This window comes from Budorcas taxicolor, chromosome 2 (genome assembly GCF_023091745.1).
Source record: "Budorcas taxicolor isolate Tak-1 chromosome 2, Takin1.1, whole genome shotgun sequence".
NCBI lineage: Eukaryota > Metazoa > Chordata > Mammalia > Artiodactyla > Bovidae > Budorcas > Budorcas taxicolor.
This window is the reverse complement of record NC_068911.1, coordinates 29731855-29747887: the sequence shown is the minus strand read 5'-3', so window position 1 is coordinate 29747887 and position 16033 is coordinate 29731855. Positions and strand designations below refer to the sequence as shown.

Below are 16033 nucleotides of genomic sequence, written 5' to 3'. Positions count from 1 at the left end.
TGCAGTGACTTGGAGAAATGTTCAAGAAACGTGGAAAACCGAGTATGGCCTTTCAGTTAGGAAGGAAAGGGGGCCTGGGAGCAAGAAGGGCAGCCCATCAGCCAAAGACTAGATTTTACCCAAGGGCAGGAGAGCCAGTGAGTGCAGGAGGGACACGATCGCGGGCGCGTGTGCATGTGTGTTGAGACTGTCGTCGTCGAGGTGGGTTGGCAGGCAGGGAGGCGCAGCTGGACCACAGAGGCAGTTTTCTAGTGATGGACAGTGAGGACCTGGTTCAGGACAGCAGACCACAGGGCCCAGCCCAGGAGGCGTGTCTGAGATGTGTGAGTGCTGAGGGCAGAAAGCAGAGCAGACTGACGGCTCCATTTACCTCCATTAAGTGTCAAAATTAAAGGCAAAACCAAGAATTACTTTCCCTCAGAGGCTGGGGGTAGTGGGAAGAGGGGGAAAGTTTAATTTGGAACATGTTAAATTCGAGACGTTCCATATGTATGTGTGTAAATGTGACAAGTGTGGCTTTGGCACCTGGGAGCATGATTGGGAGACGTGGGCCTGGTGGTTACAAGCGAAAGAGCCACGAGAGGAGATGAGGAAAATCATATCCGCAGCACGCTGCCGTCCAAGACAGACCACAGATGCCGAGGAACGGGGGCCGGTGGGCCGCGTCCCGCCCACCTCTGTCTGTGGGCGAGCTGTCCTGAGCCCCCTCCCCGTTTCATGTCTCATCCAGGCTGCATTTGGGCCGCAGGCCAGGGCAAAGCAGTTACGATGTGGGCCACACAGCCCCCCAAACCCTAAACTGTACCATTTGTGGCTTACACAGAAAAGATTTGCTAAGTCTTGTTCTAAAACATGGTTTTATTAGGTAAAGCAAAAGGACAAACTGATGAACAAATATTTATTCATGACAGGTTTTCACCAGCTCGGCATCCAGTACAGTTCTGCCCTATCAGAGAGCACCTGCTCCAGCGGTGCAGCAGCCCTTTATCAACAAGGCGAACAACAGTGTCCTTCAGCCCCGAAGCACCCCGCTGCCCTCCCTGCAGAACGGCCCCAGCCCTCCCAACAAGGTAACCCGGCCCCCTGGGCAGCGACAGTACACACAGGGCACAGGTTCATCCAGAGCCCAGGCCTTCGGGCCTGTACGGCTGAGTGTCGGCATTAACGGGGTGGCAGGGTGGCAGGGGAGACCAAAGTCCCGGGGTGTACTTACTCCAGGGCAGCTTAGCGGTCAGCACAGTGAAGGTGGCCCCGCCCGCCGGCACCCCCAGTTGGGGACAGACCTACTGCCCAAGCCCAGCTAACTGGTTCCTCCTCTGTCTGCCACAGCCCGGCTCGCCCCCTCCGCCCCAGCAGTTTGTGGTCCAGCACTCTCTGTTTGGGAGTCCAGTCCCCAAGACAAAAGACCCTCCCCGCTATGAGGAAGCCATCAAGCAGACACGCAGCGCCCAGTCTTCCCTTCCAGAGGTGAGAAGGCCACGCTCCAACGTGGTAGGTCCTCCTGAGCTTGAAGCCCTAGTCTAGATGGACTTGCCTCCCAAGAGACACAAGTTTCATGACTGGGAGCCTTGCTTGCCTTTCAAATGGCTATTTGAAATCAAAATATCATTCACATCGAAGACTCCCAAGGGTTTTCAGCGGCCACATAACCTGCAGTTCCCACTTACTCAGTTTCAGTGTTTGTCTTTAACTTCCCCCCAGAGCCAGAGGCAGGTTGTGTGAAGGATAGATGTGTATATGTGTGACCAGGGCACGTGTGTTATACAGATCCGTTTTCTAAAGCCACCATCTGTCAGGCCAGCATCAAACTGACCCGCTCCCCGCTGGATGGGCTTCTAGACCACCCAGCACCTGCATCCACTCTGTCCCTCATCACCAGTGCCTCACCCCCAGCAGGCCAGCCCTCATGAGCAGCTCTGCTCGTGTATTGAGCAGACACACTTTAGAAGGACAGACCGAGGCCCTCCTGGCCTACTGTATCTATCCCAGAGATGGGAAAAGGCAGAGTTCCTGTCTGTAAAAAGCATCTGGCCTCAGGTGGGCGCCCGATGACAAAAGCCACGTCAGACCTTACCCTGAACACGCCTGGGCTTACTGCCTGTCTCAGCTTAAAACTCAACTCACTGTCAAGGAAGAACCCCGGCCTCATAAGAGGCTGCAGGGAATGGACTTGATCACACTGCATGGATGCTGACAGTGAACGAGGAGGTGTGCTGATCAGAGCTAGACCGTCTGCTCGCACAGACACAGCAGACGCGCCTGCAGGGTCATGCCGCTCTCCTCACCCCCACAGTCCATGTGTGACTCCGTGGGGCCTTCACGTACAGTTGGGGGTGTGTGGGGCCGAGGGCTCAGCATTCTCCAGCGAGCAGCACCCACACCATGGCCATCTTGACCTACTTGGTTGCCCCAGCAAGTAGCTGCAGACACTGCTCAGTACCAGCAACAGGGCCCACTTTGGCACACTCACAGATGGCGAGCAGGGTACCCAGGGCAGACTGCCTACTCGAGGAAGCAAACAGTTTCCAGGGCTTCTTCATATTCACTTAGTACCAAAGGAAGATAACTTTTCTAGTTGTAAGATGTTCCTCTAGTTCCAGACTCAGCAGGGGCGTTTATTTGTGAGGGGAAAGCTGAATTTCAGAACTTGGTTTAGATATCACAAAAAGAATTGAAACGAATGATGCTGGACTAGACTGTGATCCCCTTGGTCCATCTAGAAGGGACATATTTTCAAGAAAATCCTTCCAAACCTGGTTCTCACATACAGGTTGCTACATACCATTTAGTTGATCAGTGTAACAAACAACACAGACTCACCCTCACACCTTAACCTAAGAGCTGATTTTAACCCCTGCCCTCTGTCTGTCTCTGGCTCATACATATAGACTAAGGGAGTCAGGTTCTGTTTGGATGAGTAGCTATCTGTAATTCTTCTCTATACACCACTGAGCATTAAGCCAGGGATTATGAGGTTTTTAAAATACATTTACTTAGACTTCCAATTCCTACCAGTTCAGCTTCCCACAAATAAGAGCGGTAAAGCCTGGTCATAGTCAAGTCACTGAAGAGTGAACAGACAGAGTCACATTCTCGGGAGAAGTCTGCACTTAGGGGAGTTCCATAGCATGAGTGCTCTGTTTTCACTCTGGGGTCAAGCTAAGTGGTGAGGTTACTGGTAGAAAAACCAGAGCCTTTATGCCTTGGGAATCCAGAAGACTGGTTCTTCCCCTTCTGGGTTGCTCTCAGCTGAGAGAGGAGATCCCCAAATTCTGTCTGCCCACATCTCTGGGTGACCCCTAAACCACATAGGCATGGACTGGAGTCACAGCAGATCAGCCAAAGACAGAAGGCCTGACCTGAGATTGGAACTTCTGCCCAAGAGACGTTTTGCGGTTCAGGTCCAACCCGAGTTAACTGCCTACTAAAATAAACCACTCATCTGAGAAAAATAACAGAATGCAGTCTCCACAACTTGGTATCCATGACAGCCATTCACAACACGGCAGTATACAAAGAATCAGGAAAATGTGACCTTTTCTCAAGGGAAAAAGGCAATCAGCTAAGACTAACACCCAGCTGATTTGAGTCACAGAATCTGCACAACTATTATAACTATCCTCAATAATATAAAAGAAAATCTACTTGTAGGAAAAAAGAGAAAGACTGTTAAGTAGATATAGAAAAGATTTTTTTAATGAAATGGAAATTCTAAAACAAAATTACAGAGTCTAAAATGAAAAAAATTATAGATCGTCTTAGCAGAATGGAGGTGGCAGAGGTTAAAAAAAAAAGTGAACTTGAAGAAAAATCAGTAGAACTTATCCAGTCTGGATAACAGAAAAAAAAGATTAAGGAAAAGGTGAGCAGAGTCTCAGAGACCTATTATTTCATATCAAACAGTCTAAATGGCTATGGATGGTAGTCCCAGGAGAGGACAGAAAGAATGAGGCAGGTAAATATTTTAAGAAATACTGATCAGAGTTTTTACAAATATGATAAAAAACAAGTTTATAGCTTTAGGATGCTCAGTGAACACCAGCAGGATAAATAGATGGCCTAGTCATATCATGGTTAAATTACTGAAAGCCAGATTTAAAGAGCAGATCTTGAAAGCATCAAGAGCACAGCAATACAATATACACAGGTAACAGCTGCTGTTGGCCCTTGAACACCACAAGTTAGAACCGCACAGATCCATTATATATAGATTTCAGTAAATACATAGTACAGTACTGTACAGTCTGGTTGGTTGGAACCGTGGATGGAGAGTCATGGATATGGAGAGCCAGTTCTATAATACGTGGATTTTCGACTGCTCGAGGGAGGAGGGCAGTTCCCCTGACCGCTGTGGCGTTCAGGGGTCAGCTGTATTTGATTTACAGTTGACTTTCCATCAGAAACTATGGAAGCATGAAAAGAATGGAACAGCATCTTTAAAGTTCTTGGGCGGAGGGCTGGGGGAGCAGGAGGAGAACACTGTCGACACAGTATTCCCTGTCAAGTAAAAATATCCTTTAGTTCACTTTCCTTCTTAGAGTGCAGACAAGGAGAAATTAAGAATTCATCACTACAAAACCTGTATTATAAGATATTACACTATCTTGAGGGGTTTATAAAATATATAGCTATGATACTTAAAAATAACTAATAAAAGATGGAGGAAATCAATTGTCTTTATGTTTACTGGGGGTTTTATATTTTATATGAAATGGTACATTAAGTAGCCTATGGAAAATTAAGGGTATATATTGTATATCTACAGTAACAACTTAATTATTGCTTTTTAAAAATAGAAAAATTAAGCTAGAATTCCAAAAGATCACTATTTTTAAAGGCCAAGCAAAGAGGAACAAGAAACAGGACAAATATTATAGAAACCAATATGAAAATGATAAACCCAAACTTAACCATATCAATGACTGCGTAAAACATACTAGTAGAATAAATAATAGTTAAAATGCAGAAATTATCAGAATAGATGGAAAACTAGACCCAAATGTATGTTGTGTACTTGGGCTTAGTGACTTGCTTCTAACAAATAGAACTGGCAGGAAAGATGGTCTGTGGCTTCTGAAACTAGGTCATAAAGCCACCCAGCTTGCACTGTCTTAGACCTCTGGCTTTGGAGAGAGCCAGCTCTTACGCCGCATGGACAGTCCAGCAGCACCCTGCAGAGGCCCACATAAAGAGAAACTGAGGCCTTCCATCAACCACCTTGTCCTCATGAAGTCAGTCACCTTTACAGGGACATTCTTCAGCTGTGAGATGGCTGTACCCTGGCCAGAATATTGGCTACAGCATCACGTAAGAACCCACACTAGAACTACCCACCTAAACCATTCCTAAATTCCTGACTCTTAGAAACTTAGTGTTTTAAGACACCAAGTTTTTTGCACCGATTTGTAATACTGCAACAGATAACTACTAAATGCACATACAAGGGGCCTACTTTAAATACGAAGACAAAGGTTGAAAGAAATGATTGGAAAAAGATACCATGCAAACAGTATGCATAAGAAGTTCTGGCCAGAGACTGGGACAGACATTTCACCATAGAAAATACACAGGTGGCAGATAAGCACATGAAAAGATGCTCAGCATCCTTAGTCATTAGGGAAATGCACATTAAAACAACAACGCAGTGCCACTACTAACTGCCAAACGTCTAAAATGACTGCCCATACCAAGTGTGGCCGAGAATGGAGAACAGCTAGAAACATCCATTGCTGTGGAAATGTAAAAACAACATAATTTTGGAAAACAGCCATCTCTTAGAAAGTTGAACATACACCTACTCTATGATTCTGCCATTCTACTCCTCAGTATTTACCCAAGAGAAAAAAGAAAACATGTCTATACAAAGATTTGTACACAGATGTTCACAGCAACTTTATTTGTAATACCCAGAGTGCCGACAATCCAAACAAACTGATATTTCCATACAGTGGGATACTCTCAGCAATAAAAAGGAATGAACTTTTCCTGCTGTACTCTACAACATAGATAAATCTCAAATTCATTGTGCCAAGTGAAAGAAGCCTCCTCTATCCCTCTGCCAAAAAGTACAAACTGTATGACTCCATTTATATAAAACTCTAGAAAATGTAAACTCTTCTGTATTCAAGGAAAGATCATTGGGTTGCCTGGGGCTGAAAGGAGTATTGCAAAAGGGCATGAGGAAACTTCAGGGGAAATGGGTATGTTCATTACCTTGATTGAGTTGATAGTTTTGTGGATGTATACATATGTCAGAACTTATCTAATTGTCAACTTTATGTGAGTGTAGTTTATTGTATGTCAGGTAACTCTCAGTAAGGCTGGAAGCCTTTCAACATATTTTTACGTAAATACAAATGAATGAAGACATTTTTAGAAGAAGGTGTTAGAAGCCTCTCAAAATGCAAACAGTGATAGACTGTAAGTAGTCATCTGAACTGGGTGTTCACCCCATTCTCGCTCTATTAACTAACCAACTATGCCACATAGGGTGGGGCTTCATGTCTCAGGAGACCTCAGAATTTCAAAATTATCGAAGGATAGGTTAGACGGGATGTTCTGTAAGGTTGCTAGTGCTCCCAGTTGTCTAATGCTCCCAGGGTACAAAAGAAAGCTAACATATATTCTCCTTTGTTGTAGATTTCCAGTGCACACAGTCAGCAGATGGATGACCTCTTTGACATCCTCATTAAAAGTGGAGGTAGGTCAAGATCACATTAGATCCCTAGAGAGTCTTATTAACGAGTCTATGGCAGTTTTCCTCTAGAGCCCACCACACATCTCTTAAGTACTGAGAAACATTATTCTAATTCTACCTCACCTTATTCTTTTAAATCCGTTCAGTTTAGTCTGTTAAGATGGAGAAGCCAATCTTTCAGTATAACACAGTAAGATAATAGATTTAACAATAGATGTATGCCTGTTGAAAAAGATAGGCCATCTCAAAATAGCACACTAGAACCATATTTAAATTCCACACTGAAAAACTTCAAAACTTGCTCCAAGTGGGTATTGTTGTGATGGGATAAAAACATTCCAATTTATGTGTTATTTCACAAAAAACAAGTTACCTTGAAACATGTGTATTAACATGTAAAACAGATGACTAATGCCAGTTCGATGCATGAAGCAGGGCACTCAGAGCTGGTGCTCTGGGACAACCCAGAGGGACGGGGTGGGAAGGGAGGTGGGAGGGGGGTTCAGGATGGTGGGACACATATATGCCCATGGCTGATTCACGTCAATGTATGGCAAAAACCACCACAATATTGTAAAGTAATTAGCCTCCAATTAAAATTCAAAGGCAAAGCACTTTCTACATATGATTGAACATCTTAGATATTTTACAGTCTTGTCATCTTAAATAGGAATAAGGGAACGTTAACTACAAAAAAAAGAAAAAAAATTCAAGGATCTCTCTGCCTAAACTTACATACATCTAAAAATAAGTATAAAGTCAGTATTTTAAAACTTGAAGTGTTATTTTGGAATATTTCTAAAGTATTCTCAAATTACCTTGATGAAGGAGTTTTATTCAGATTTTAAAATTGTGATAAAAATTTCTCCATTCATAGGAGGTTCTATTTGAGGTTAATGATTTTGTCATAATGTTTGACATAACAGAAAATTCTTGATATTTGACTACATACAGGTCTGTATGTGCAAATAGCATTTTTTTTTTTGGCCTTGCAAAATAATTCATGATAAAAATTTTAAAAAAGACACTCCATAACTGAATTTAAGGTTAAAAAAATAATGAAATGCTTTTTGCCAAATCTGGTTAAAACAAAGATTTCTTGGAATGATTAAAAAGAATAATGTTTGCAGTCTAAACTTGGAAACTAAAGTATGACAGTCATACCAACAGTTATTTTCTAAAAGAGATAATTTTTATGACAAAGTATCAATGAGTATATTATTTTATGTTATTATATATTAATAGTAGTGATAATGAGGACAGAGATTTAAATCATTGATGGTAAAACTAATTATTTAGGTTGCACTTCCAGCTTTCAAAACAGTTCCAGAGCTGACAACAAACTATCCTAAAAACATACACGATACACACAGCTGACAGTTCACTCAGGAATCAAACTATAAGTTCTTTCTCTCGTTTACGCATCCCAGTCACTTAATTGTAAGAGTGATTATTAATCCATGTTTCCTCGTGTACCTGCATATAAGTGAAACCAATCAAATACTCATAAGAAAGTAAAAGAAAAGATCCTTCATTCAAATGTATATAGCCAAGTGAACACTGGTATCAGAGCAGAAGGTCCATTAATTTGCTACTTGATCTGACAAGGAATGACACGTAACTAGTGCTTCCTAAGGCACTGTATAAAATCTTAAGGATTTAATAAAACTGAGAAAACAGTAAAGAAAAAATAAGTAATCCACGGTCTCTTGGAGATGACGTGTTTGCTTTAACTCAGAAATGACATAAAAGAACACTGTATCTTTTAACAACTTTGTATAGAATGTCAATGGCTAAATTGGGCATACAGTTCAACTATAATAAAAAAGAGAAAAGAATATAATTAGATCTTTCATAACAGGAAGGCTGTACATCATGCCTGCACAAACTTGGGGTATCCATTTTTTTTTTGAGGTTTTTTTTTTTCCTTTATTTTAATTTACAATACTGTAATGGTTTTGCCATACATTGACATGAATCCACCACGGGTGTACATGCGTTCCCAAACATGAACCCCCCACCCACCTCCTTCCCCATAACGTCTCTCTGGGTCATCACCATGCACCAGCCCCAAGCATGCTGTATCCTGCGTCGGACATAGACTGGCGATTCAATTCTTACATGATAGCATACATGTTACAATGCCATTCTCCCAAATCATCCCACCCTCTCGCTCTCCCACAGAATCCAAAAGTCCGTTATACACATCTGTGTCTTTTTTGCTGTCTTGCATACAGGGTCGTCATTGCCATCTTTCTAAATTCCATATATATGTGTTAGTATACTGTATTGGTGTTTTTCTTTCTGGCTTACTTCACTCTGTATAATCGGCTCCAGTTTCATCCATCTCATCAGAACTGATTCAAATGTATTCTTTTTAACAGCTGAGTAATACTCCATTGTGTGTATGTACCACAGCTTTCTTATCCATTCATCTGCTGATGGACATCTAGGTTGTTTCCATGTCCTGGCTATTATAAACAGTGCTGCGATGAACATTGGGGTACATGTGTCTCTTTCAATTCTGGTTTCCTCGGTGTGTATGCCCAGCAGTGGGATTGCTGGGTCATAAGGTAGTTCTATTTGCAATTTTTTAAGGAATCTCCACACTGTTCTCCAAAGTGGCTGTACTAGTTTGCATTCCCACCAACAGTGTAGGAGGGTTCCCTTTTATCCACACCCTCTCCAGCATTTATTGCTTGCAGATTTTTGGATCGCAGCCATTCTGACTGGTGTGAAGTGGTACCTCATTGTGGTTTTGATTTGCATTGGGGTATCCATTTTGACATTCACTATAAGGGTGGTATCTGCTGATAGCTGACTCAAGCTATAGGGGGAGACAGGAGGCTGTCTTCAGCCTGCAGTGACTGAGAATAAAGACCCAGAAATCAAATAATCGAAAACCATCGACTCCTACTTGCCAGTAGAGACTGCAGTTAATGCTTACTCTTACCGTAAAGAATTGAAAGCACACCAGAATGCTATCAACTTACATGTTTATATATTTAACGACATTATCTATCACCATTATCACCTTAACGTTTATCAAGGGCCGCACCTGACCAGTAGCAGCCTCTTCCTTACTCTGAAATGGACCGTGTGTAAGTCACTGCACCGAGAAGATAGTGCCTAATGACTAGAAATGTTGAAGTAGTACGAAATCACTAATTACTTGAATTATTTTACACAGAGATTTCCCTCCCTGTAAAAGAAGAACCTTCTCCTATCTCCAAAATGAGACCAGTGACAGCCAGCATCACCACAATGCCGGTCAGCACTGTGGTGTCCCGGCCACCGCCCCAGGTCCAAATGGCACCACCCATATCCTTAGAACCTATGAGCAGTCTATCTGCCAGCTTAGAGAACCAACTCGAAGCCTTCCTGGATGGAACTCTACCTTCAGCTAATGAAATCGCTCCCCTGCAAAGCAGCAGCGAGGACAGAGAGCCCTTCTCCCTGATCGAGGACCTCCAGAACGACCTGCTGAGCCACTCAGGCGTGCTGGACCCCTCGCACTCACCCATGGAAACGGCCGAGGCCCAGTTTGCTGCAAGTACGCCCTGTCTGTCCCTTGACCTCTCTGACTCGAACTTGGACAACATGGAGTGGTTAGACATTACCATGCCCGGCACATCATCGGGACTCACACCGCTCAGCGCCACCACTCCCAGCATGTTCTCTGCCGACTTCCTAGACCCACAGGACCTGCCGCTGCCGTGGGACTAACAGCACAGATTTCTTGTCTCAGAGTTTATGAGGTTTGAAGACGACGACGATGTTTCAAAAAGGTCAGATTTTAGAGACAGATCCAGAGTTGCATCATTGCAATTACAGTATGTTGTCACAGAAAGATGGGACGGATGGTCAGAGGCTGGAAACCAAGTTTGAAAACATTTCATTGCATCCAGCAGTGAATGCCTGTGATTTGATATAGCACAGAGCCTTCTGAAAAAAAACACTACTCCAAGAAGACTCATCTGTTTCTCCAGACTTCAGTAAAGAACGAAAGGTACCTTTAGATTAAAAACGCGAAGAGTAAGGTATGCAGGGTGGCAACACGAGGGCCTCTGGTCATCAGCTACGGTTAAACCTCCGTGGTCATTTTAAGACCTTACATAAAAGGCAGACAGCTCCACTGAAAAAGAAGGGAGGTGAGCGATCACTGCACAGGGCATCTCCTAGAAAAGGCCTGAGCCCGGCCCAAGATGCAGCCAGGGTCAAGGGCAGTGGCCAGCACCAGCCAGTTCAGTGACAGCTTCCCGCTGAAGACTTTTGGTTCCATTCAGAAACCGATGTAATTTTTTTGTGTGTTTTATTTTATTTTGTGATTTGGGGGAATCTTACTTTAGATCTCCAGATTTAAATTGAAATGGGAGATCTTTCACCATTACCAGACAATGTCGACAAAATACTGTCGTAAACAATCCACTCTAAGAAGTCCAGGTGTATTGATAACACTGAAAAGTCTATTAGCAGCCCTCCGGGTTGATTACATTGATTTTAATGTGTATATTAGACACTTGTATGTATACTCTGACATTGTGATTTGTACAGCCTGTGTTGGAGTAAGGAATTGGATACCCAGTGGTCCTACTTGTTTTAATAACTCAAATATTTCTAGAGTACTTGAGCCACGTGTATTTCCATATTTAAGGAATTGCTAACTTTCAGGTAACCAGGCCCATCTCAAAGAACCAAGAAAAGGCTTTGGCGTGAAATATCTTTCTGAGCTGATGAGCTGCCAAGAGAAGGCAAGGCAGCAGTCTGTCGTCCCCCTAGGACATTCCCAGAACGGTTCAGGTGGCGTGGTGGCGCCAGGTCGGCCGGCGGACCCAGCCCTGGCCTTCCTCTTCTCGGTCACCAATCCCTGGTTACCGTTTTCCAGACTTGCAACTGGATGTCATACCTGAGCTCTCACTGTATCATCAGGCTGAAGGTTGAGAAACTGGAGGTATTATTAATAGTTTTTTATATTGAAAAAGTCATATTTGTTGAGTAGGATAGTTTCAGAGTTTTCTAAAATGCCAACTATCACAGGATTTCCAAAATTATTTCAGTCAATTGCTAGTCATTTAAGTATATGACAAAATATAAAATAACTGAAAAAAAAAAAACCCACATGAAATCTACTTAAAAGTGTGGAGACTTTTTACTAAATAAGAGCATTGTGCTCTAACCTCACCTTGGGTAAACCCTAGTCAGGCTTTCTGTGGGTCTGTAAATGGTGAATGTTCCCACAGTGACGGGCAGCCTGACCCATTACTTGGAAAGAGTCTGTGAATCATTTCTAGGTTTTGTGTTTTGCCTAAGAACTGATCTTACTTTATATTTTTATCTCAGTTTGTGAATTTTACTCTGTAAGAAAAGTCCATTTTCCCAGTGTTCAGTTGCCCGGCACCCTGGAGCCCTCAGTTGAAAGCCCTCCCAACTGGAAAGTGCTTCTGGATGGTTCGGGCAGAGGTGGTCAGGTGCAGCATGGTCTGGAGTAGGTATTTTGAGTGCTTAGAGATTGGTCATCCAACAGGTGGGAAATCGTAACCACTGAGCAGAGCGCCACCTTCTGACCAAGCCCAGCAGGATGGTCAGCATCCCGGGCATGAGTAGGTTCCTCTCAGAGGGCCTGTCTCCAGGGCTGGGGCTCCTGACTGGGGAATGTGCTTTTCTTAGGGGAGGTCTGGGCCCTGAGTTTTTGTCCAGGGCTTGTCTGGCCCACACTTAAGACTCTGAGCATTGTATTCATTCAGATTGAAATATGTTATTAGCAGCAGATATCAGTGGGACTGTAGGAGGCAACTGAACAGCTAGTGGTATTGGCTCTTGTCGACTTAACTTTCTATCTCCGTCATCCTGCACTGTGTATATAGATTGTTCTTTAGCCCTCAGCTCCCCTTATTGCTTGGCTAAGATAGGTTTGAAACATGCCACAGGAAGGTTGCTCTCCAAAAACACACACTGCAGTGCACAGAATGCCATCTTATATACAGCCTGCTCTCTCCTGATAATGAATCGCTGAGTGCCCACTTCACCTTCACGCAGCAGTGTCTCCCCTGAAGGCGGCAAGGAGTGTCCAGTTACTGATGCTCGCGGCTGCCGCCTGCCCTCCAGTCCTGGCGTGTGTGCAGTTGGGGGGAGGGGGTGGTACTGTTGTGTACCACTCTGCAAAGTACCATACTGCCCAGCAGACAGCCACCTCCTAGAAACATTATCTCACATCCAGTCTTATTTCCTAAATATTCCTGAAACACAGTAGTATCGCGCTTACCTTACTAGTGTATATAGGTGCCAGGTCGTGTCATTAAGGATGGGAGGAACAGAAAGTTACATCGAAGATGCTGCAGAGCCTTGGCAAGTCCAGGCATATGTGGTCATCTTGTACATTTCAGCAAAGCATGTACTAGAAAATCTCACAGGACACTGTGGGCTTTACATCCTAGTGTTTTTCCTGAAATGTGCAATCTACTGTATAGTATCTGCCACGTATTTGTACATAGATGCAGTCTGAGTTCATGCAACTTCATGCTCAGATACTGTTTGTGTTTTATATGAATATTTTTATGGCACTAAAGAGATCTTATTTAAATTTCCTTTTTACAAACTTCACGGTTCTGTGACCCGTGGACGTGCATTCTCAGAATCGTGGTGAAAGCAGCATGGTGTGGTCCCCCCAGCTGCCGCCCGTAGAGGCACCGTCACGAGCTGTGAGGTCAGTGGACGCCAAGTGACAGCTGATGAGAAGTGTGTCACCTATTTGGTCACCAAAGCTGACTCAGGCTTCCTCCACCCCAGATCATTCTAGCCATACAAGCTTTCTCCAGAGTCCCTTTCAGGATCTCAGGCTGAAACTGGCCACCACAGCTGGCAAAAGAGCTGTCCCCGCCAGGGCCAGACCATCTCATTACTGTCCACAACCAGCCTTTGGCTGGGTTCACACCCCTCACTCACACGCATGTCCGGGCGCGTCCAGTGGCTCCCGCCATGAGTCAGCTGGAGGGTGTGCAGCGGCACCAGGGGCTGTTTCGAGAACTTCCCATCAACTGACTCTCAGCATCCATCAGCAGAGACACTGGGGCCACACAGCTAGGTCCACAAGTAGAGCCCCACAGGTCACCACCCGTCACTACAAGCATCAGTCCTGACCGCTGGCACCAGAGCAGGACACCAGGCAAAGTGACCCCCACCTGGAGGCCACACAACCAGCCCACACTCAGAGAACACTAACTGGAAGGTCAGGGTCACCAGGAAACAGCTCACACATGCGGACGTGTGTGTCTGGAGAGCAGCCTCACTGCATTTCTGCCCATCTTGTATGTGGTTTCCGTCAAAACTGGAAAATGACAACAAAGATGTAGTCATTCTTTTTCTCGGTTCAAACCTTTGATAACTTGTTCCTTCAGTGATCTTTCTGGGCTACGTTTTTATTTGTGAAGTGACTGCATGGCAATAAGCAGGTCTCCATCTGTCCCCATTCGCCCTTTCTTCCAGTATTTGAGGAAATGCATCATTACAAAGGGTCTCTACCTGAACTCTCAGATTCGAGGCCTGTAATTCAGAAAGCTGCACATGTTTACAAACGAGCTCTTCCCCTCCACGCAAATACGTTGCTCTGCGAATCACATCAGAAAATGTCACGACCCTGTGATAACAGGGTGGCAATCTCAGATCTGCAAGGTGCTGTCTGGTATCAAACACATCATGTCATTGGCGATCTCAGTGCAGCTGTCAGGTTTTAACAGAGCTCTGTGCCAACCACTAAGACAAAGCTTTAACCAAGTTCTAGAATCACCGAGACTCGTAACGATTACCTCTCCACATCATGCTGTAAGGAAACTTGCTGGCTTAGGAGGAGGAAGCATTTAGGAAAGGGTTTAGTTGCTACCAAAAGTACTTAACCTCGAGTAACTACTAGTAATGCAAACTTGCTTTAAAGGAACCAAAGGCATTGCCAAGTATTTGCCAAAAGAAGGCACTTTTTATTTAAAATTTGAGACTAATGAGCTCTCAAAAATCAGTCCCAAAAAGGTATTATCCATTTAAGGTTATAATTTTCACAAAGATGTAGATATTCCTCTTGTTTTCATGTAAAATAGTATAGATTTGTTTTGTTGGGTTAAGAATAATACATATTTAGCAGTAATACAGTTTTTTCCTTTCTACATACAAATTCATTTTCTTGTGTTCTTGCTTGCAATAGAAATGCAATGAGATAGGTGTTTCTCTTCTTATTTTCATTGTCACATTATGTCTTAGCATCTCACTCTATGAAAAAAAAGGAGAAAGATACCAATCTACAGAGCCCTGCTTATCAAAGCACTAGTTTAATAAACAAAAAATGATGGCAATCGGGGGTCCATTCATGTATTGCCTTTATGTTGTTTTTTAAAAGAAAAACCATGATGCCTTTGTATTTGCTGTTTGCACCCCTGAAATCAATTCCATATCATGTTTGAATGCCATACATTTTGCACATGTACTGTACATAGGTAATGCATACTGTATTTTTATATGTGTGCACATTGATCATCTGATCTTTTGTACATAGTGGCCGTATTGTAGCTGATCGGGAAATGTTTGATATCTCAGCAATTTTGCATTTTTGTGTCTCAAATAAAAAAAAAATTTTGATTTACTATGACTTTTGCTGTGCAGAGGAAAGACCAGGTGCTGTGGGTCAGGGGAGCTGCAGGGTTGGGGCAGGGAGGCCAGGAGGAGACCCCTCATCCAGAACAAGCTTTACAGCCAAGTCACCAGACACGACCAGCAGGCATGCTGAGGCAGCCTCGGTGAATCACACAGGCAGTGCACCCTTGCCCTGGGTCCAAACAAACAAGCAGCGGCTGAACTTGACCATAACAAGATTTACACCAAAACTGTGTTCATTCTCCCAGTCATGAGGAAATCCCAAGTGAGGGCTCTGGCAAAGGCCATGGTGCCCAGGGATGAATGCACACACACATGCCTGCAGAAAACTGGCTCTCACTTTGACACTAATAAATGAGCCACCGACAGGATTCCTGAAAGACCCGGGTAATCCTTCAGTTCAGCCTCGTTTCAAAAGCATTTATATGAGGTATTTTTATAGGCCAAAAGAAATGGTCTTTAGAATTCAATTTCTTCGAGAAAGATGTAATTTTTCAACCCAGAAACCTATGGTTAAAATATAGTTTTGAGAAGAGTTTTATATTTTCCTCTTTGTTTTGATGAAATAAAACGGTAATGGGAAAACTTCATTGACAGCCAAAACTTTCATATCAGTATCTTACTATGAAAGCAGGTATTTTACCACCCTCAGAGAGGGAAAAAAGAAAGATCACTAGTCACCTGCATACAATGAAATTT

The 16033-nt window shown here is 43.7% G+C and overlaps 1 protein-coding gene across 2 annotated transcripts in view; it reads left to right on the top strand.

Moving 5' to 3' along the window:
* The window catches only part of MRTFB (myocardin related transcription factor B), a 291820-nt gene extending 276517 nt beyond the window's left edge, over positions 1 to 15303 (top strand). For both annotated transcript variants that reach the window (XM_052635937.1, XM_052635938.1), the window contains 4 exons: positions 912 to 1070; positions 1330 to 1467; positions 6640 to 6700; positions 9888 to 15303. In XM_052635937.1, the coding sequence (XP_052491897.1) occupies positions 912 to 1070; positions 1330 to 1467; positions 6640 to 6700; positions 9888 to 10423 (894 nt within the window). In that variant the 3' untranslated portion in view covers positions 10424 to 15303. The remainder of the gene's footprint in view (positions 1 to 911; positions 1071 to 1329; positions 1468 to 6639; positions 6701 to 9887) is intronic.
* The last annotated feature ends 730 nt before the right edge of the window (positions 15304 to 16033 follow it).